We start from the raw sequence: 23,543 nt of genomic DNA, 5'->3' as shown, positions 1-23,543 counted from the left end.
TGACCAGAGCAAGGTGACCCAGTGCCTTACATGATGCGACCCAGTACTGGATCGTGACCCACAGATTAAAAAACACTGCTCTAGGGGAAGTTCTATGGCCTGTGTTATACTGGAAGTCACATTAGATGGTCACAATTGTCCCTTTTGGCCTTGGAATCTATTAAACTAGTAACACTGAATTTAATGGAACGACTGCTTTTCACTATCTTAAATTCTGGCCCTTTACTTTCCGTACAGTAAATATAGCACACTATCAGTTTAATGAAATAGCCAACAAATTCTAACATGTGGTGTTTTAATGAAATACATAGTAATCACTTGTGTTTTCTAGCTCATGTATACAATTACAATAAAATAACAGTAATGAATGGTGATGATTTCAGTTCTATGTAAGCAATGGAAGTGCTCTGAGATAAACGGATGAAAAGTGCTATATAAGAGCTAGATATTATTTTCAAGCAGCTGTGCATCCCTATTTTGGGAAAGCAAAGTTGTAATATTTTAATCCCTATTCACCAGATTCCTCCCACCTTTTTTGTTGTTGTTGTTGCTGCTGCCGCCGCTGAGAATAAAAGCAGACGCCCAAAGAATTTGCATTTGTTAGTTCTTTCTTTAATAAAGCAGGTTAGACATTCTTCCAGAGTGAAGATACAAATTCCCACAACTAAATGAATACGTAGTCAAAATACGGTGACTGCCTTTCCGCAGTAAGGTATGACTGACATTACATGCACAAGACTTGAAACAATCATATGGTACAGACTTGAGATACAGTACAATAAGCCTCAAATTGGCTCAGGTATATTTTTTAAAGTCCCACATTAGTACTTATCTGTAATTTACAATGCATATATTTTCTATCAGATTACATGTTATCCATGAACATTATGAGCAGGTCATCTTTGGAAGAAAGAATAATCCTGTGTTTTAAAATGGCAATTTCTTCCTTGGTATAGTAACATAAGGCAAGATAGGGTGATTATCTGTCATTTTGTCCGAACTATAGCTATTTGGCTTAATGTATATAAAAAAGTCTAATGACATTTCCAGTATGATCAAACAGCAGCCACAAATGGTATTTGGAATGTAGAGGGACATGGTATAACCAAAGTGGATTCATCTAATGGGATTCACTCAAATCTAATTTGTATTAATGTCTCTCTACTGCTGAGGATTTGTTCAAATCCCATGGCACAATAGAAATTCAGCCAACAGGGAGATTCACTGATTATTACAAACTTGTGAGGTTTAAAAAAGTTTTATACTTTCAACTTTGCTTAAAAATTTGATGTTAATGACATAACCATTAAATTTAAAGAATAAGAGAACTGTACAAATCACATTCTTTTATGGCACTGAGACTGTTCAAGAGAATGACAATGTGATCCCTGGAGTAAATGAACAGAAAACAAAAGAATGCTTAAAAAAAAAAGATTAAAAAATAAAGTGTTTTACCCCTGCCAGACTGCTGTGGTCACTGAAGATTTTGTTTTTATGGTACACAGTACTTCTTGATTCTCCGGATCTACATAACACTTTCCCCAGCTTTACATATGTGCTTCCTGAGCAGCTTCACCTTTGTGCCCCATCAGCAACAACTCTAGCTGGAAGGGGTAATGCTAGAAAAGCCTGAAGGCTCTAAATTAACAGCTATTTAATCCCCTGACATTCGCACAAACTCAGGGATACAAAATAAACCTGCACAGAAGCATGCAGGTTAAATCCTGAAATGTTTTTTTGTGAAGATGTAGAAATGAGAGGATTAGAATTAAACCAACATAAAAACCCCTCCAAAATGTTACGCGTTAAAGATCTTTCAGCAAATCAAACAGCCATCATGACTGTGCAGTACCGCAACCTGTCACGCACATGATGCTAAACCTGCTCATAACATTCCAGTATTTCTTCATTTTACAAGGCACAAATAATTTTGGAAGAATTATATGGTGGCTTTCGAATGTGTATGTGTGTGGCAGCTACCCTGTAATTATGTGATAATTACCTTTTCATCTCAGTCTTCAACACTAGACCTTGTAAGAGCCAACTACAGTATATCACATCACCTAACTTTGAAAAACTGTATTTAACTCCAGTTACTTGCAGATGAATTGAACAATGTATGTACCATTTATTAACAACATAACATTTGCCATGCAATTACAAAGTTAGTGCATGGTAACACTGTATGTGTCCTGTAAAATAAAATCCTATAAACGTGGAGGGATTTTGTTGTTGTTGTGTATGTGGCAATTTAGTAACATTCTTTCTAGAAGTGTATCTCCTCAGAGCTGCTGAAAAAGTAGGCTTCCATTTATTAATAATTTCTTTTTGTTACTTCCAAAGAGTTTAAGAATGATTATGGAATGCAAAAAATCCCACATGTATTATCAGATGCATTCCACATTTCATGGGAAAGAGATTTCCTTTTCCGAATAGAAAAACAATTTAGAGAGTTAATTAGACTCTTGACCTCATTGAACCACTGCCTTTTTCTTGACCAGCAATGGGGAAGATCATGTCATTGTATACAGAGAATACATGGTTAGTAGCATTGCGATATAAAGTGCTTTTAATTATGAGTGCCTCAGAGCTCTTTTCCTCTTTCCCTGGTAAGTTATGTTTACCTGATAGCTGGAAGCTGTTTTAATTCAGTCTGCTCAGATCTAACACCATCAGATGGCTAAAATTTCCCTAGCAAACCACTGATTTAGACATGTTAATCTCATTAAACAATAATTCTTCTCAGGGAAAGTGAAATTAGTCAATATAATTAGGGATAAGAGGTATAGTGCTACCTGTGAGGAGAAAAAAAATTTTAGGCAAAAAGAAATAGGACTCTGCTGTTCAAATTCCCATCCTTTCCAAAATTTGCCAGCTGGTTCTACTTTAACACAGTAGTGAGGAAGTCTTAAAAATGGGACATAAATGTGTGTCTTTAACCTTTACCAGCTATTATGGGATTAAAGATAAAGAACTCAGGACTCTACTACTGAGAACAAACCTGGTGGCATACCTAAATCAGAGCAAGGGCAAACTTCCTTTAGCTTCAGAAGGAAAGATCAAACCCAGTCAAGCTATCTGCAAAGGGAAGTTTTCATCTCTCCATTAGCAGCATATACATTTTCATCTCTCCATTAAATTGTGAATCTCTTTTAGACACAGTAGTAGAAGTTTTCATTTTATCGCTCTCTTTTGTTGCAGACACCCCTAGGAATCCGAGAAGAGTTCTCCTTTGCCTTCTCTCCTTATCAGAGTAACAAACAAATTACTCCAGATTTTCAACAACTCTGTAATTTGGAATCAGTCTCCACATCATTTTCATTTTCAAACCACATCCACTCCTTTTCACAGCCATGCCTCCAGCATATTTCTATACCTCAGAACAGATGTGTTGACTGAGAACTAATGTGATACTTCAGCAAACGTCACCACTCAGATTCCTCTGGCGAGAGGAAAAGGAATCTCATAGTTCCTTGGAATTCAGAACTCCTGTGGGACAATGCTTCTAATCAAATAAATGGGGATAACTCCAAGTCACATTTCTAAGTGAATTATTTCTTAAACTGTAACAGAATTGCAATGAAGGAAAACTACAACACCATCCATCATGAATGGACTTGATTCTTATACATAAATGAGGCTGTACAGTTCTTAAAACATTTACAGAAACAGATTCCAAAGGAACACTACTCCAACACACAAACCCCATACCACCTCACTCAGAAATATTAGAAGTCTTTTAACTAGTATAGATTCAAGCTTCCCAGTGCTTTAAAGAGGCTATTTTAGATTTAATTTGGTGTTCTCCCATACCTGAAGTTCTGGTCTTATCTTTTATAGTTTCTCTCTACTAGTACTAGTCAGAGGTTTTTTCTGTGACGCCAGTAATCTTGATGCCAGTTGCTGAAGGATGCTTTGCATCTCTTTGATTTGCCTCCCCTCATTTTATACCCATAATCTCTAGCGAAATAGTTCCCTTCCCACCCCGCATAAGCCTAGCCTGGCATGTTGGAAAAAGTAAATGTATTAACTGTAGTTTTGTCTCCTCTCCTCTGGGTATCCATTAGAATATATGCTACAGGTTATTCTATGTGGTGAGAAACTAAGTAAATAGTACTATCGTTCTAGAAGGCGCTAAGATAACCCTACAACTAGCAGTAGTTCTATATTAGATCTGGATACTACTGCAGCTGTTAAGGTAATCACTACAAAACCTTTATACTCTTTGGAGGGTTGAAATATACTGCCTGTACCAAATTTGTGCTCTGATCGATTAGCTAGGCTTTTAGCAGCTGAAATGGGTTACCTATATATACCTTCTGTCCCTCTGGGTCAGTCATCCAGCCCTGTGGAATCAAAGTTATTTCAGCTGAGGTTTAGTAACTGACCTCACAAGCTCTCCAAGTCGTTTAATTAGATGTCCAAGGGGCTGACAATAGTGAAGTCAGAATCCTTGCTATTATTGCTATCATCATCATCAGGGCTAGAACTCAGGTTACTAGAGGAGGCAGAAATGGAGCCCATGAGTGGATCAGAAAAGACTAAAGAAGAACGAGATGGAGCTTCATTCTTTGTTGCCGCCTCCTTGTGTGCCTGAAGTGACTGCTCGTGCTCAGAGACAGCACCTTTATTTCCCTCCTCTTCTTTGGAAACCAGGATATAGTCATCAGTGCTTCTGCTCTCTGAATTTCCGCTTGTTTCAGCTGTTGCCTGTGAGACAATAGCATGGAAATGATTTAGACTAAGTGGCAAAACTAAAAACCACATCTTTATTTTAAAATCTCTATTATACCCATCATTGTGATACTAGACATAGGAAAAATAAACAATTGTTGCCAACAACTGACATAACTCAAGTCTACTCTGACTTGTATGATCTCCACCCACTGACCTGACAAATACCCTTGGTACTTTAGATGCGCCAACAGTTAAATTCAGAGTATAAAAATGTATCTTGCACTGTGTCCTAAAGATCACTAAACAGGATCCTGGTTAGATACATGGAAGGAATTAATTCCAGGCTCAAAAGCCCCCCTAGGAAGAATGACCCAACGCTCATCTCTCAAACCTCAACCCTGGGGAGAAACAGCAAGAGGAATTTGGCTCATTGCAAGCACTGCAGAAGGGCAGTTGAGGGAAAAATTATGTTTTTTAACTAACAAAATAGCAATGGCTAAAAATACTTGTTTACATTGCATGAAATATAAAGTTGAGAGAGAATAAAAATACATCACCAGGTACTGGACCTTGTACTGGTGCTAAAGTACTTCTCTCTCACATTACTGCAGTTCCCTATAGTTCTACGTAACTATGTGATCTTGGGATCTTATAGGTACATTATAGTACTGAATATTTGACATTTTTTCTGTTGGTTGATGACCTAGTATTAGAGAACCTTTGGCTTTTAGAAGTTAGTGTAAAATGATATTTTGGAGAGTGATCTGAATCTCCACCTAGCCCATGTGGTGGCTTGTTCACCAAACTTTTACACCACCTGGAATAACTGCAGTCCTCCAAGAGGTCCACGATTTGAATCATGAGGCTTAATGGCATATCCAGCAGAGCAGAAATTCTTTTATTAGCAAATTTGTAATCGGTTACCTTGAATGGATGGCAGACTATTTCCCCTTTCTTCCATAAGAAACATTAATTATCATATTCCTGTACAGGAAGCAGTTTGTTCACCTACCAGGGATCATGACTGGATGGCTAGTCAATTTCATACAGCTGCCACTGAGTAAGAATACAATCTGGCAAACAGTCTGACATGGGATAAGCAGTGACTCCTTGTTAGCCTGAGGTGAGATGAACTTGATTCTAACTTGTTAGATTCACAGTAACACAAGAGTGAGAAAAGGGAAAAGAAGTGGAAGGAGCAGCTGGAGGAACATATGTGTCAGTTATGTACGGCTCAAATAGACAATGGTGTGTTAAGTAGGGGCAACTCCATTTTTCAGGCAAAGTTATATTTCCCAGCATAATGTAACTTTAGGGTAAGAGATGGGAAGCTTTGGTAGAGGGGAAAAAGAATAAAATAAAGGATATGGAACAGCGTGAATGAGATAGAGACAGATTAGTAATACAGTACCTAAAATTACGTGCATCATTAAGGTATGGTGATCCATAACTTGCCTTTAGGTATCCCATGGGCTCCTGCCAAATTTATTTTACTGCAGTTACTGCTGATAGCCATTTCCCATTGTCTCTTGTTCATTACACAAGAGTACTCTCTTGAAAGTCCTCACTCCATCAATGGATTGGGAGGACTGAAGTACAGGATATATATAGGAAATTTATGCTACTAGCTATTATATAAGTAGTTACTACAAATTATTAAAAATTAACAAGGCAAAATATCAGCTGAGTGAAAAAGGTCAGAACAAAGAATTATGACTCAGTACCTCAAGAACAAAGAAAAGTTTGTATTAAAGGGGTTCCAGAGACATTTCCACTATCGGTATGGAATAATTTTAAAAAAATCTTGCTTATATAACTTTAATATTAAACATTCTCATTTTTATTTATATTTTTTTCTATAAATAAATTATCCATTTTAATACTGTCTCTCCAATACAAATTGAAACATCTTACATTAGCAACAAAAATATGACATAAATCACAAGCAATAATAACAATTCATTATATAATTAATGGATCTAAAAAATTGACTTTAGCTGAATACTGTTGCTAATCTTTACATGCACACATCCCTTTTAAAATAATAATTAATTTTCCTTCAGATGACCATTATAAAATTAATATAACTCAAATTGAACAAATTATTTGTAAGAGTTCCTAAAACTATTTAGTAAGTTCATAATGTAGTTAAAACTGACTGGTTGTAAATTTCCTACTCCTTCTGTGAATTTAAAAAAATGTTTTCAGTACTCCAAGAAGTTACAAACAAACAGATCTAATTTACAGACAGAGGCACTACACTATATAAACACCTTTTTTATGATGAAACATCATTTCTCTTTAAATTACTGTTTTTGTTTCATCTGATCTATTTGAATTACCATCTTCATCGTCTGTCAGTTAATCAGCTATCATGTCTAGGGCTCTGAGAACACAGACAGTGTAAAAGAACGGCTCAGCTCCAGAAATTAATCAACAGTTTCCTGCTTGATTCTATGGACATTCATCACATAGCATTACAGAGGGCCAGATTAAGGTCTTCTGGGGCTGTACGTTCCATTCCAAATTTCATGGCCTTCTTTTTCTTTTTACAACAGTAATGAAAGCTATTTTAAACACCTCTAGTTGACGTAATCCACTTTCCCCCGTTCTTTTTGGAAGCCCCTGACACACAGATACAAATTTAATTTTGAGCACCGAGTGTATTTTATAATTCCAGTCTGATGGCATCATATTAGCCACTATTTCAGTCTCCCCAGCCCTCTTGTCCAAGATGGCTGCTACCCTAGGGAACCAAAGGCATTACCTAGCAACACACTTACAAATAGGTTACCAGTGCTAGCGATCTTGAAGATATCTGTAAGGCAAACAGGCTGACTTCCTTAAGGCAGTGAACAGGCACGCCTTAGCTAGTTCTACTGGGGCCCTGCTACTGCAGTTTCCTAAATTCTGAAATGTGCTGTTGCCTAGTTGGACAAAAAGAAGCATCATCTCTTAGCTTCTTTTCTTTATGGTTATGTTCTTCAATTTTTAGGCTACCCAAATTTTGGGCCCCTAAACCTGCGTTTGGTAGAAGTATGTACCCATTCCCTTCAATATGTTATAAAGGCTTGGTATAAATATAGGTCTGTCTTTAGAACACACTATTATTTTGATGCTGGTATTTCCAGAGATAAAAATATGTCTCCCCACTCCTTGCTCTGTCTGTTTCTCTTTCAGGAAACTCGTACTGACATGAACCATGTTTTCTTCCATCTGCTGCCACTACTGAATAAATGAAAAATGACAGAATTATACTTCCAGTAGCTTTTGAAAGTTAACAACCTTTTGCCTTGTGCCATATGGCTTCTCCAAACATTTTTTCCTGATGAATATCAGCTACTAGTATCAGGCTTATTTCAATTGCCTGCATACTGTGAACTAGCTAAAGCTAACAATAAGAATACATTTTAAGTAAGCCTAGAAAAACAGCAGCAATTCATTTTGTCTCCGTCTTGGGCTAGTTAAAGGAAAGATAATGTGTTAATTATACAATATTTAGCAATGCAAGATTTCTATTTATCAACTGTATTGCTACTGAAATTAATGCTGTACATCTTATTTGAGGCTTTTTCTTATTCCACTGCAGCATAGAGTTAAAAAATGGAGCATTAGAAAAAAAAAAAAAAAGAAGTCCTCCTTATGTGTGTAATTCTTTATAAAATGTCAAGTGCTGGAGCAATGTGCCACTATGCCCAAACATATATAGTAGAGTGGTATAAATAATAATATTTAGCTTTTATATAGCATTTTTCATCTTTGTATTGCCAAGTGTTTTCTTTACAAAGGTGATCAGTATCACTATTCCCATTTTACAGATGGGGAAACTGAAGTACGGGGTGGGATGTAAGTTTCTTTTTTGGTTAATAAAGTGACAAATGACCAGTATCTAAAAACCACTGAAAGACAATGAGCCAGATTTCAATCTCATTTACACTAATATAAATCTGCAGTAACTCCAATGAAGTCAACTGAGTAACACTGGTGTGAGTCTAGTGTAGAGGAGACGAGATTTGGGCCCAAAATATTTTCCAGAGGTTCTGGAATATAAATGTAATTTCTACATAACAGACTCAGCAGCCATAAAAGGCCAGACTAAACAGAATTACACACATCATTGCACTAGGAAAACCCCCACAAATATAGTAAAATTTATTTTGCTGGAAGTACATTAAATGGGAATGAAACTAAAGCAACACAACGTGTTCTAAATAATTAATGTTTAGAACATTTTAAACTTTCTGCCGTATTCAGAAAATGCTTCCAGCTTGACCTGGAAACATCATTGTAGCACATTACCCTCATTAAGACTAAAAAGCTGGACTGTGGTCCTGTTTGGAAAAAAAAATAATTAATGCTCTCATTTCTCAGGCTACTAAACTTAGCAGTTATCTTTTAATTTTCATTACACAAGGTCAAAACATCTTCTCTTTTTACTTGATTGTACCTAGTAAAGCAAAACACAATGTAGTCAGAAACAGCAAAGAATGCTGGGGTATTAATATTTCTTCTCAACAATAAGCAGTTCTAAAACTAATTTCTTGTTTTTGTTACTATAATAAACTGATGCTCATTACTATAATTGGAGCTCCCAGAAGATGAGATGAGAGAAGGCTAATAAGAATAAATGCACTGTACCCTAAACTATAAATGTACCATAATCTGCAGATATTAACCATTTAAAGCTCAAAACCTTATTAAATGTTTTATCAGGGTTAGATTGCACAACCCTTACTCACATTTGCCAGCAGTTACTCATGAGTAGCCCCATTGATACCAATGTGAGAATAAATCGTTACCAGCCTGAGTAATGTTTGCACAATCTAACACAGCGCGTTGTGTTATACTGTATCTTTCATTTTATACTGTGAATCAATGTTAAGGATTATTAATAATAAGGCATCTGCCATTTCAATACTAAGGCACAAATATTTCTTATGTAAAGAGTGAGAAACTATAGTACCAAAATAAGGGCTGTCATTAGACATGCACTCCCATATGCAATCCCATTGTGTCTGTGTTGGTCCCAGGATATTAGAGAGACAAGGGGGGATGAGGTAATATCTTTTATTGGACCAACTTCTGTTGGTGAGAGAGAAAAGCTTTCGAGCTTACACAAATCACAGATTTCATTACTGCTTTTACCGCTTTTGTTAAAACCAGACTGTTTTGCCATATTGAAGGCATTGGGTAAACCCGTGTTAGCCCATATGTACTCCAGTGGGCTACCAATGGTTTAATCACTGCCTTCAATATGGCAGAAAAGCCTGGTTTTAATAACCATGGTTAAAAGCTGTAATGACCTCTGTGATGAACTGGGAGTTCTTTCTGTACCACTTCTGAACTTTGGATGATTATATGAAAGTGTATCATGAAATTACTGCGTCATGGAATACCTACATGTATAGGGTTCCCCAATGAGTTAGCAGGGTTGTGCCATGCCTCTGCCAGACCAGAGACAATGGTGATTAATCAGCACTCAGCGATAGTTTATTCAAAGTAAAACACCTTGGGACAATAGGTTTGCTCTACCTACGAGAAGACACTGTCTCCTCTTGTCTGAAGGGAGGGGAGCAGTGGAAAGTTACCAAAAGGCTGAACAAAAGAAGTATGTGATCTCAGCCGGAGTCTATTAAAGGACTCACAGGGAGGAACTAGGGGAGAGAGTCATTTTGCATCAGACTAAGACAAGGGAGGCTGCTGCAGTGGCAGAGTAGGCAAGGAGATGGAGGGCCCTGCTTGCCTGTTGGAATATAGATGGTCCCCCAAGAATCCCAAGAGAAGGATGAGCCAGTGAGGGATGCTGCATTTAGGATGTTTTATATGATCTGTACTCTCCTGTGCTTTAGCTGTTAAGAGCACCCTTAAGTATAGGTTGATAGATTGAGCAAAGTGTGTGTGTGTGGGCTGCTTCACAACTACTGTGGTGAACCTGAGGGATTTAAATTGTGAACCAGAAGCTTCACACCTTTTGGGAATGGAGTTCTGGGACGGGGTGTGTTTAAGTACTCGGAAGTCTTGAAGGGGGGCGAGGCAGCTGGACAGAGGGTTCAAACACTCAGAAAAGGGGTGCAGTTACAAGATCTCACCCTGAGTGTGTGTCTAGGGACTCCGAGATTGGGGCAGTGACTGGACTCTGTTCGGATTCCATGAGCTTAACACACCCCTGAGGAGCTAGAGCAAAGAGGCTTGTATTCCCCTCACAGCAGTCCTAGCAGGTGGCCGCGAAGGGGGCGTTCACTAGGATCCATGACAACATCCATTCTAAATGAACTTGTAAACAAACGTAAAAGCCTTTTATCTTTGCATCTAACATAATTAAGTAAAATAAGATATATTTTATTTTTAATATTGAAATACGATTTTTAACAGCGGTTAAAAACAAGGAAATTTTTATTATAAACCACAACATCCTGTTTCATTAGGTTTAGGTAAGTAATTCTTCTATTTCCTTTCATTCACTCCTTCAGCACGGCTGAGTTGATTCAACAAGCTGTAGTAGAAAACTGAGCACAGACTAGACTGGACCATGGCAATGATAATGCTGTTATTGGTTTCCCAGTGTTGTTGGTATTGATACTGGTGCTGGTGTATGGCAGATTTAACTTCAGAACTCTGCTGATGTGCTCTTATTGGGAATTATACATTAATCTGCATACATAGTTATTTGTTCATATAAGATCATAGCTCAACTAAATGACAAAAACCGTGTGCTATGCAGCCTTGTGCTACCATGGATGGAAATAAATCTATTACCTTGTAACCATATGTTTTTCATGTGGGATGAAAGCATTGTATTGATTCAAGTAGAAAAGCCAATACGGAAACCTCAAACAACTGAAAGGGAATGGGAGGTTAAAGTGATCTCCTAGCAGTATCTTTTTTGGCACTTGAGGATAGATACATTGGTGCAATGCAGTAATCAGCTGTTGCATAATGGAATTCTAGAGGACAGAGGCAATGAGAATAGTCTACCCAAAGGAAAACATTTGCCTTCAATTTTTAAATCCCCAGCACCAATGATATATTTTTTAAAGACAGTTATAAAGGTATTTTCAATCTTTTAAAATAGGAAACTAATTTACTGAGAAGCAACCGAGATAACTATTTAGAAAAAACAAAAAACTGTACTTGACATACCTATTCACAAAGAGCCTAATCCTGCACCAATGTCGTCAATGGGAGTTTTGAAACTGACTTCAACGGGAGTAGGCTTGGGCTCAGAGCCTTATCTAGCAGTGAACAACATTGCCTCCTTTCTGATAATGGATAATTCAAACCCTGGGAAGACTCATTCATCTAAGGGAGCTCTAGGTCTTATTTGCTATTGTATCAACTTATAAACAAAGCTATTTAATTAGAACAATTTTTTTTACGTTGCATTCTTAGGTAAATGTCTGAATCTCAAAAAAAATTATTTTAATTGTCAAGACAATTTGTGAAATTTTAGGAACTTTTGAAAAATGTTCTAAAGATGTTTATTGAATGCCACATTTTTTCCATCAGGATATCAGCAACTTGGCTGAAATGGATGTATTTACCTGAAGCGTTGAGAGGAAGTGTTGCTTTGCCATAACAGATCCTTTTAGGGCATCGCCCATCTCCTTGTTCTGACTGCTGGAACAGTAATGATCATCTTCTATTGTGATTTGCTCATTCTCTTCAGCCTCCAGCTGGCTCTGGTTGAAACGCAGGGAACCCTTTAGAATATCCTTGATCTGTTTGCCGAACAGGAGGAAAAATAATTCAGAACATTAGGAAAAATCTAAAATATCTGAAGCTTGGGCTAATGTACCCAAAGCAGACAGTCTGCCTTTCATGCACTATGTTTTTTGTAAATTATTTACTATATTTTTTGAAGAAGAAAACAATATTAATGGTAATACTTGCACTGCTTAAAGGATCAAGCACCAGTGAAACGGGGTTCTACCAGAAACTGGAAAACACAAAGTACCTAAGATATTTAAAAAGAACAAACCACCTATGCACTCTCCCCAACACTTAGATAGCTGACATACATTATGGTATTCCAGTTGAAAGATATTCTAGAGCTAACCCTAATGAAATAGTTCTTAGAGACAGATGCACCTTGTTTAATAATATTCTTGTTAAAGGCATGTAGTACTTTTCCCTCAGATCAAATTACATACAAATATCAGCTTTTTTGGTACAGAAGACAGAGGCATGGATACTGACTACAGTGTATGTTATGCATTGGAGGAGTGATGGTTAAAGCCCAGAACTGAGAATAAGGCTACCAGGGTTCTACTCACAGGCCACCACAGACTTCCTGAAATTGGGACTGGGTAGGAAACTTGACCTCTCTTTGGTTCAATTTCACCCCCAGAAAAAGAGGATTTGTAAAGCTTAATATATTAATATTTGTAAAGCTGAATTCGGTCAATATCTGTACCTGCTTCAAGCCTGCCAGGGATACCAGAATTTCATCTTCTTTCTCCAAGTGTTCCTGTAATATGACCTCTTGAATATTTCCTGCAATACAAAGAACAATATTTTCCTAAATGATCACTTAGTACTTATCTGCCAGCAACTTACAGTCAACATGAGCATGCTCAGAAATTAGCACCATGTCTCATGCAAACAATCACACACATACAGACCTACAGCTTGGCACCTTTACTTACTGTAGAAGCGGATTAAAAACTTGGCTGGCCAAATCTACGCACCAGTCAGAACTCCCACAATGATGCTGTGCTATTACCAGATTTGACTGCCAATTGAATTAATCAGGACACACAACAGACATACTATTCCTGATCCCTAGAAGAAAGCTGATGGCTATAACCTTCATGATCTCCACAGATATTAAGTTAGCCCTGGTCTACACTACGAGGTTAGGTTGAAATTAGCCGCGTTAGGTTGATTTTATAAGCGATGCGGCTACACAACCAACCCCATTCCGTCAACCTAGAGGGCTCTTAAAATCGACTGCAGTACTCCTCCCCGGCGAGGGGAGCAGAGCTAAAATCAACCTTCTTGGGTCGAATTTGGGGTAGTGCAGACGCAGCATTGTGCAATTTGACAGTATTGGCCTCTGGGAGCTATTCCAGAGTGCTCCAATGTGACCGCTCTGGACAGCACTTTTAACTCCGATGCACTAGCCAGGTAGACAGGAAAAGCCCTGGGAACTTTTGAATTTCAGTTCCTGTTTGGTCAGCGTGGCGAGCTCAACAGCACAGGTGACCACGCAGTGCCAGAATTGCAAATGAGCTCCATCATGGAGTGAACGGGAGACACTGTATCTGATTGCTGTATGGGGAGAAGAATCTGTGTAGGCAGAACTCCGATCAAAGAGAAAAAATGTTTATATATATGCCAAAATCGCACAGGGCATGGTGGAGAGGGCTTCACCAGGGACACACAGCAGTGTCGCATGAAAGTTAAGGAGCTCAGACAAGCTTACCACAAGACAAAGGAAGCAAACGGTCGCTCTGGGTCAGAGCCCCAAACATGCCGCTCTGGGGGGGACCCTACCAGTATCCCACCACTGTCCGTGGACACCTGCAAGGGGGGGGGGGAATCCCACGCAACATGGAGGAGGAGGAGGAGGAGGAGAATTTGCAGCAGGCAAGCAGAGAATCCGTTCTCCCCAGCAGCCAGGACTGTCTCATCACCCTGGAGCCAATACCCTCCCAAGGCGGGTTCCTGGACCCTGAAGGCGGAGAAGGTGAGCCCACATTTGTAACTACACTACAGGAGTCAAAAGAAATTGTGTTTAATGTTTGATTTGCCCTGAAGAATTGGGATGCATTTGTGGCCAGTACAGCTACTGGAAAAGTCTGTTAACGTGTCTGGGGATTGAGCAGGAATCCTCCAGGGACATCTCCATGAAGCTCTCCTGGAGGTACTCTGAAAGCCATTGCAGAAGGTTTCTGGAGGGCTGCCTTATTTCATTCTCCATGGTAGGACTCTTTACCACGCCAAGCCAGTAGCAAGTAGTCTGGAATTATTGCAGCACAAAGCATGGCAGCGAATGGTCCTGGGTTTTGGTCGCATTCATGCAACATTCGGTCTTTATCTTTCTGTGTCAGCCTCAGGAGAGTGCTATGGTCACCTGGTTGAAACAGGGGAATTTTTGTAAGGGAACAGTAAAAGGACCCCGTTCATGCTGGGCTGTTTGTGCTTGGCTAAAAGGGATCATCCTGGAGAATAGCCATGCGGTGTGGAGAGGGGTGTGCTGCACATCCAACCGAAAACTGCAGCCCCCTCCTTTTAAATGGCAAACCCAACCGCATTGCTTGCTATGGGAAAGGAGGGCGCTGCAGTTTGAAACCATTCCCACATGTTATGAAGGTGGAAGAAGCCAACCCCATGTACCTTTTGGCTTACCATGGCTGCCTGGAAACTGAATTCTGTTGCCCACCTGTGTATGATGTATCACCATACCAGCAGGCGCTCAATATAAAAGGCAAAATGCGACCTTGTACCTAAAGCACATGTGCTGTCTTCTGTGAATTGCTTGATTCACTGTGAAAGAGTCTCCCTTTTGTTCTCAGAAATGTATCTTCTTAAATTTTGCTCTCCCTTTTCATCGCCCGTTCAGGTGCAAATGTTTCTATGCTCCCCGTATCATCTCTGTCCCTGAGCTTATCACAGATTAGAAGACGAAAAAAATGCTCTCGCAATGACATGTTTTCAGAGCTCATGCAGTCCTCCTGCATTGATAGGGCACAGCTGAATGCATGGAGGCATTCAGTGCCCGAGGCCTGGAAAGCATTCAGTGAGTGTGATCAGAACACGCAGGAGGAGATGCTGAGGCTAATGGGGGAGCAAACGGACATGATCAGGCATCTGGTGGAACTGCAGGAAAGGCAACAAGAGCATAGACTGCCGCTGCATCCATTGTATAACCGCCTGCCCTCCTTGCCAAGTTCCATATCCTCCTCACCCAGACGCCCAAGAACGTGTGTGTGTGTGGGGGGGGGTGGGGGGCAGGGGCTCCAGGCACCCAGCCACTCCACTCCATAGGATGGCCCAGGCAACAGAAGGCTGTCATTCAAACAGCTTTGATTTGTAGTGTGGCTACAACAGGCAATGTGGCCTTGTCCTTCCCTCCTCCCTCCATCCCCTCCCAGGCTACCTTGTCAGTGATCTCACTTTTTTTTTTTTTTAATAAATAAAGAATGCATGGATTCAAAACAATAGGGACTTTATTTCCTTTGCCAGTTGTGGTCGAAGGGGCGAGGGGATTGGCTTACAGGAAAGTAAATTCAACAAAGGGGGTGGTTTTGCATCAAGGAGAAACACACACAACTGTCACACGGTATCCTGGCAGTCATGAAACTGGTTTTCAAAGCCTCGCTGATGCACAGCGCACCTAACTGTGCTCTTCTAATCACCCTGGTGTCTGGCTGTTCAAAATTGGCTGCCAGGCGATTTGCCTCAACCTCCCACCCCGCCATAAACATCTCCTCCTTACTCTCACAGATATTAAGGAGCACACAGGAAGCAGCAATAACAATGGGAATATTGGTTGCACTGTGGCTAACCTAGTCAGCACCAGCGAGCTTTTAAATGTCCAAAGGCACATTCTACCACCATTCTGCACTTGCTCAGCCTATAGTTGAACTGTTCCTTATTACTGTCCAGGCTGTCTGTGTATGGCTCCAGGAGCCATGGGAGCAAGGGATAGGCTGGGTCCCCAAGGATAACTATTGGCATTTCAACATCCCCAATGGTAATTTTCTGGTCTGGGAAGTAAGTCCCTTCTTGCAACTGTTTGAACAGCCCAGAGTTCCTAAAGATGCGAGCATGCACCTCTCCCGGCCATCCCATGTTGATGTCGGTGAAACGTCCACTATCAACCAGCCCCACTGCCACCATGATGTCCCAATTGCCACAGCCCATGCTTCCAGGAACATCTGTGTCCATGTCCTCCTCCTCAATTGTCCTCGTGCTGGTGTCTCCTAGCCAGGTTCTGCACATACTGCAGGATAATGCACGAGGTGTTTACAATGCTCACAACAGCAGTGGTGAGCTGACCAGACTTCATGCTTGCCGTGCTATGGCATCTGCACGGGTAACCCAGGAAAAAAGGTGCGAAGCAATTGATTGCCATTGCTTTCAAGGAAGGAGGGAGAGGAGACTGACTACATGTACCCAAAACCACCCACGACAATGTTTTTGCCCCATCAGGCATTGGGAACTTAACCCAGAATTCCAACGGGCAGCGGGGACTGTGGGATAGCTACCCACAGTGCACCATTCTGTGAGTCTATGTTAGCCATGGTATTGAGGACACACTCTGCCAACCTACTGTGCTTAGTGGGGACATACACGATCGACTATATAAAATCGCTTTCTAAAGATCGAATTCTATAAAATCGATCTAATTTCATAGTGTAGACATACCCTTAGAGAATCTAGTCAGCTGGCTGCTTTCACTTTCATCCCCATTCAGGTGTGCAACCTTCCTAACTTGAGCCTGGAAATATTTCAGGAAGCACTTAGGAATATACACAACAATAGTATCTGTGGACCCCTTCAATTCATTTAAGTGTGCACTGTGCAATTCTAGTTCTGCTAGTTCCTAATGCCAGCACTGATGCAACAGTTCCCTGGGCCTTGGGTACCAAGAGTGAAATCTTCACCTCTACTCCCTCCCCTTTATTCTGGGTAAAAGAGCCGGAGCAGAGTAAAGGGAGCTTAATAGTCTTATATCTGCCTGGAGAAGGAAGACAGCTGAAAGTCTGTTCTTCAAGGATCCCCCTTGCAAGCCCTGGCACAGGGGATTTACCCAGTCCAGGATGGATATTTCAGAGGAAGTCCCACAGTACACAGTGCCATGGAGATTTTGGGCCATGCTGTAGCCCACAGGGGCTACCATAACTCAGGTAGGCCTCCAGAGCTGATTAAACTATGCCAGGAACCTCTTCATCCACCTTAACCCTCCACTCTCCCTGGGCTTTGAGTTCTGTGCCATGCCTCTGAGGCACAACACAGAACAACAAATTTATGCTTGACACCTGCTGCATTGGAATGCAACGAGGGAAGGGAAAGCTTTTCTGTGTCCTTCCCCACCCTACTGTACTAAGCTTTATGCAAATCTATCCCTTTACTGGCATTCATCTGGGAACAATGCTTTGCTACTGTGAATAATGCCATCATCCTAAATTCTTGCTAATAAAAATGTTATATCACTAACACCATGCCCTGTCATCATCAGCATAAAAAACAAAAACAAACAAAAAACCCCCCCGTGCATGTTCAGGGCAAGAATGAATGAAAAGTCAAAGCTTTTGTTACAGACATGACTGACAGGGATAAAGATGATGGTGGTGTCAAAAGTGACTGAATATGGGACTGCAGAAGGTTTCATAGGAGAGAAAAGGAGTACAGTTTGGCCATATTAAATTTAAGATTAATACATGCAGAATGAGATGAGAGACAGTAGGGATGCGATATAGAACTGGGTCAGAAGAAGACAGGTTAAAAAGGCAGATCAAAAAGACATTGGTGTAAAGATGGTAGTTCACATCATTGACGGTAACTGAGACCAGATCAGATCACCCAGAGATGGATGTAAAGAGAGAAGAAAAAGGGGCAAGTGTGACCCTAGGCACCCTTGTATTCACTCCCTGCACACTAATAATATTTGTACAAAATATGTCTTATGAAATATATCAAAGCTAGCATCATGCTGGTTATTAAGATCTTTATAAAAATGTATGTTTTAACTTTACATGTGAAGTTAAGAATGACGTTACTAGAGCATGTTTAAGACAAAGATATTCCAGCCTAGGTAAAATTGATAAATAGGTCTGTTCTAGACAAAGAAACTTGGGTTTGGGTTTACCTCAATTACATATTAGCTAAACCAGTGGGGTTATCTTGAGCCAGAATGCGAGAGACCGAACTAACATGGCTCCTGAAACCCAGAGAGAGACTGAATCCCCAGGAGGTCTTCCAGATTTGTACGAAAAAGAAATTCCTTTGGGAATACAAGGAACAGAGAGAGACTCCATCTCGATCCTTCACCTTAAGGAGACAAAGAAATCAAGTGATCTAATCTCTGAGATAGGTCCTGGCCAGGCCAGCCAGTAAAAAGCTGGAAAGAAGACTGTGGGTGAGAGGAAAAACCATCTTGAACAAAAACAATCTTGCTAGATTAAGTTTTAGCTGTTTAGATTTGTGTTTTCACTTTTATTTGCTTGTAACCATTTCTACCTTCATCTCTTTTATCCATGCTCTTTTGTTAATAAACCTGTTTTATTTTTTACTATAAACCAATTCAGTGCTGTGTTTGAAAAGATGGATCTATTTACCCCCATTACATTAATAAGCTATGTCTGACAGAACAGTGAACTTCATATCTTCTGTGATTGCACAGTGAGAGGGCATTGCAGAGAAACATCTCTGAGGAGCTTGGGAGCTGGACTTTGCTGATTGTTACCTGCTAGGCAACGTCTGGGCCAGGTATTTGCTGGTGAGGAAGGTGATTTGCTGCTGCTGTGTCATGGAGCAGACACAGAGTCTTCTCACCAGCAAAACTCACTCTTGTTGAGGCAGAGAGGTAACGCTGTCTCACAGCTCTGGGTATCTCCAGAAGCATGTTACAGCAAGAGACCCCATAAAATGGGGAAAGGGATGGAGATCCATACATCAAATGAGATGCTGATGGAATGATCAGAGAGTTAGAAGGAACAGAAGAGCCATGAAAGCCCAGGGAGAAAAAGATTTCAGGGAGTAAGGTGTAAAAAGCAGTTGGGGGAAATGTGGTGAGGTGGCCTCGAGTTACTAGATTACATGAACATTATTTAGCACCGGTATAGTGCAGTTTTTAAGAAGTCAACTGTAGCTGTGTACTAGAACAATGGACTAAAACATAAGAATGAAAACTGGATAGTGACAAATGTTAATTCTATGATTCCAAGGGTACATTACAAAGAAGCTGAACTATGGAGGATGGAATTAATATGAAGCTAGATCCCTTTGCAAATATGTTTCCTTTTTTCATTATTTTGGTCTGTATTAAATATTTTCCTCCTGCACTGCTGCAGTCTCGCACTATATTAAATCAATGGTTTTCAATCTTTTTTCATTTGCAGACCCCTAAAATTTTTTGAATGGAAATACAGACCTCTTTGGAAATCTTAGACATAGCCTAAGTACCCCCAGGAGCCTGCAGACCACAAGTTGAAAACCACTGTTCTATGGTAACGACAACCTTTTGAGGACCCCCTAGGCATAGTCTGTGGGCCTCCAGGAGTCCGTGGACCACAGGCTGAATACCACTGAACTAAATAATTGGTATTAAAACTTTCTGGCAGAGTTTTAAAATGTGTCATATATGGCGATACTACTTTAACTCCTGACTCTGATTATTTCCCAAATAACGCTTGTCTTTTTACTACAGAAAGTTTTGTAAACTATCCAGCACCCAAAATACATGTTAATATCTGGGGAAAACAACTGATCAATGGGGAACCTGAATCATCAGGCTTTAGTTGGCTTTCACATTTTGCAGGGTTTTTATGTCTCTATAACACTATTCCTCCCCCGTCTCACACACATGCATGGAAACGTGTTATAAAACAAGTATGTACAAAGACTAACTGGGTGGGGTAGAGAGGAGAAAATAAATAATTCAGAACATACCTCAGATGTGGGACACTGACCTTTAAAATGCTATGAAAATAAGGCACAAAATAGAAGATGCAAGGCACTCCACATGATGTGGAAATAATCCATTGTTATTTCTGGTTTTTAATAGCTACGGTTTCTTAATTCAGCAATTCAAACCTTGATGTGGTAACGCGTGAATAAGAAGGAAAACACCCATCCCCAGTTCTGCCCCCAGCTCTGCCTTCAGCTCAAGCTCCTCTGCTGAGGAAGCTTTGGCTGTGCAGGAATGGGGGGGAAGGGGGTGCAAGGACAGATTCCATTACTGGTAAGCAGGGTGCGGCAAGAAACTTTTGGGCACCACCATTCTATATTAAAGCTTGCGCGCGCACACACACACATCTAATTTTATTGATTATTTGATAATTTTTTTTCTATTCATACAGCTGAATGGCCATGTGATGAAGTTTTTTGCTTTAAAATATTTATACTATCATGGAACTGCAATTCCTGAATTATGATTTTTTCATAATATAATAAAACCTTTATGAAAGTGTGCATTAGTATCAACCCCAAATCAAAGAAAATCTGAGAGCATCTTCCTATCTGCAGAATAAACACTGATATGCACTAAAACAACAAGGAGTCTGGTGGCACCTTAAAGACTAACAGATTTATTTGGGCATAAGCTTTCGTGAGTTAAAACCTCACTTCTTCGGATGCATCCGAAGAAGTGAGGTTTTAACTCACGAAAGCTTATGCCCAAATAAATCTGTTAGTCTTTAAGGTGCCACCAGACTCCTTGTTGTTTTTGTAGATACAGACTAACACGGCTACCCCGTGATACTTGACACTGATATGCACTGAAGAACAACTGAATTATATGGCTTATAAATTATTTGAAAAGCCAAGTAAATCTATTTCTGTGCTATACATATTTCTATTACAACATTGTTAAATAGTTGTTGTAGTTCAAAGGCTATCAAAACCCCAGGGAAAGAGCAGGACATGAGCCATATATAGCTCAACATAAAGGACAATGGAGCCACACGCACTCTTCAGAATTCAGCTACCATATCAAATAAAGGCTGCTTTGTTTTCAACAATGGCGTATTTACGAGTGATACCGCCTGAAAGTGTTTTGCATAACTGGTTAGGAATAAATCTCAGACACTGGTTGTCAAGCAAATGCTTCATTTAAGTACTGTAGGAATCTCACCAAACAATCAATAACTATTCCCAAGGAAGATAATGTAATTTGCTCCCCAAACGCGGCAAATCGATAAAAATGTTGGTTGGAAACAGGTTAGCTGAAATAGTTGTAGAATTACAATGAAAAATAAACATACATATCTTGCTCTCACACTTACCCAAACTTGTAAACAACACCTCATGAAAATTCACTCTTGAAACAGGTGTTGAAAAAAATTCAAGATTTCAATTTTTCCCCTCAGTGAGAAAACTAATTTCTGAAGTTTAAATTAGACATTATAATTTTCTGTATAAAGATGGAAGAGTAAAATAATCCACTGTAGGTCCTAGCTACACTATTTAGAGAAGACTTGTGCTCTTTGATGATTGAGCTCATATATATTGCAAGATGATGTGTAAAGTTAAGATGCAGTCACTGAATTCCCTAGACAGGGAAAGAGGCTGGTTGAAACCTATTAGATTTGCAATACAAATTATCTGTATGAATATGCAAAAATGGTGTGCACTGTGCCTAATTAGTTTTAGTTTCCTATTAAATAAGTTCTAATGCACATTGAAAGACTATCAAACATTCAGTACAGCTACTGGCCATCTCCCTCCTTAGCAGTTGCTATAACTGTTGGAGTGGCTCCTACTTCAAAAGTTACAGCTGATTCTGGAGCAACTGGTCCTCAAAGAGCAGGCCAGATTTAGAACCAGTTGCAACTGCTGTGACCAGGTGCTGGCCTTAGACAGCCACCCAGATGCTGGCCACCAGCAAAAATTAAAAACAGCAGCTGCATTCATTGATCTTTCTTCTGCTTATGATACTGTATAGTGCAAAGGTCTCCTGCTGAAGTTATCAGTAGCTTTCCCAACCAATCAACCATCAGACTCATCATAGAGATGCTGAGTAACAGAATATTCACTGTGCACCTTGGTGAATCTACCAGCAAATTACAGAGACTGAACTATGCCTCCCAGAAGGATCCGTTTTAGTGCCTGCACTTTTCAATCTCTGTACCAGTGATATTCCGGTCACATCATCCTTTAAATTCATCTATGCAGATAACATTACGCTAGCAACACAAGTGTCCTCTTTGAAGGCCACAGAAATGGTCATGAACAACCACCTCCGGACTGAAACGCTCATCTCTGCCTTCCACTTGAATAACCATGAAGCCAAAGTTCCGCTGAAAGTGGACTTTTGTGATCTGCCTCTTTTGCGTAACCACAATCCACGGTACCCTTGAGACACCTTGATCAGATGCTGAGCTATCAACACCACCAAAAAGATGATAAAGACAAGGGTTAACATCATCGAGAAGCTCGCTGGCCTATCCTGGGGATATGATGCATGCATGCTTCAAACCTCAGCATAAGCCCTGATCTTGCCAACAGTGGAGTACTGTGCGCTAGCTTGGTGAAACTGCTCCCACACCAATCTTGTTGACACCAGTTTTGCCGGTCATCGTGCCAGCCAACACTAGGTAAGACACTGTTGTGGTCCAGAGTACAACAGCAGCCTGGCCGTTCTTCACCAATACTTCAATTCAGTGCTGCTCTCCCGACTCAAATCCAGGAAGCTTTTCTGGATTCCCACGTCAGCGTGGCAGATCAATGGAAAGGACACCAGCCCTTGCTGGCTCGAATCATGGGCTGCTTGTGACATCCCAAACAAAACCCTGATTGAAAAATAAAACAAAAGAAGTCCTGGGATTCTGCCTTCCTCCCAGGCAGTGGACTGCACTCAACCATGTCTAGACAATGTGTGGAAGGTTTGGATATCTCTTCCACAAATGGAAAATCAAAGAATTAAATTGTGACCACAGTGAGGCACAAACCATGCAATACATGACAGACAACTGCTGCATTCCCGTTTACAGTGGTGGCACAAAGGGGATCCACCTAGCTATCCCAGAAGCATTAGAATGGCTTTCAAATCTTAAAATTAATTATAATTCTAGCACCTATGAAAGAAGAATACAGACTCTACAACAGTGCTTCTCAAAGCCAGTCCGCCGCTTGTTTGGGAAAAGCCCCTGGCAGTCTGGGCCAGTTTATTTACCTGACGCATCCGCAGGTTCGGCTGA

The 23,543-nt window shown here is 40.2% G+C and overlaps 1 protein-coding gene across 1 annotated transcript in view; it reads right to left on the bottom strand.

Moving 5' to 3' along the window:
* Window positions 1–587: 587 nt before the first annotated feature.
* TBC1D5 (TBC1 domain family member 5) overlaps window positions 588–23,543 on the bottom strand; it is a 286,376-nt gene continuing 263,420 nt past the window's right edge. The window contains exons 19-21 of the mRNA XM_054020011.1: window positions 13,091–13,170; window positions 12,219–12,395; window positions 588–4,710 (exon numbers count right to left, since the gene is read on the bottom strand). Coding sequence (XP_053875986.1) covers window positions 4,414–4,710; window positions 12,219–12,395; window positions 13,091–13,170 — 554 coding nt within the window. The 3' untranslated portion in view covers window positions 588–4,413. The remainder of the gene's footprint in view (window positions 4,711–12,218; window positions 12,396–13,090; window positions 13,171–23,543) is intronic.

The sequence above is a fragment of the Malaclemys terrapin genome, chromosome 2, assembly GCF_027887155.1.
Source record: "Malaclemys terrapin pileata isolate rMalTer1 chromosome 2, rMalTer1.hap1, whole genome shotgun sequence".
Lineage (NCBI taxonomy): Eukaryota > Metazoa > Chordata > Testudines > Emydidae > Malaclemys > Malaclemys terrapin.
The sequence above is the reverse complement of the archived record's forward strand: the minus strand, read 5'-3'. Positions and strand labels throughout refer to the sequence as shown.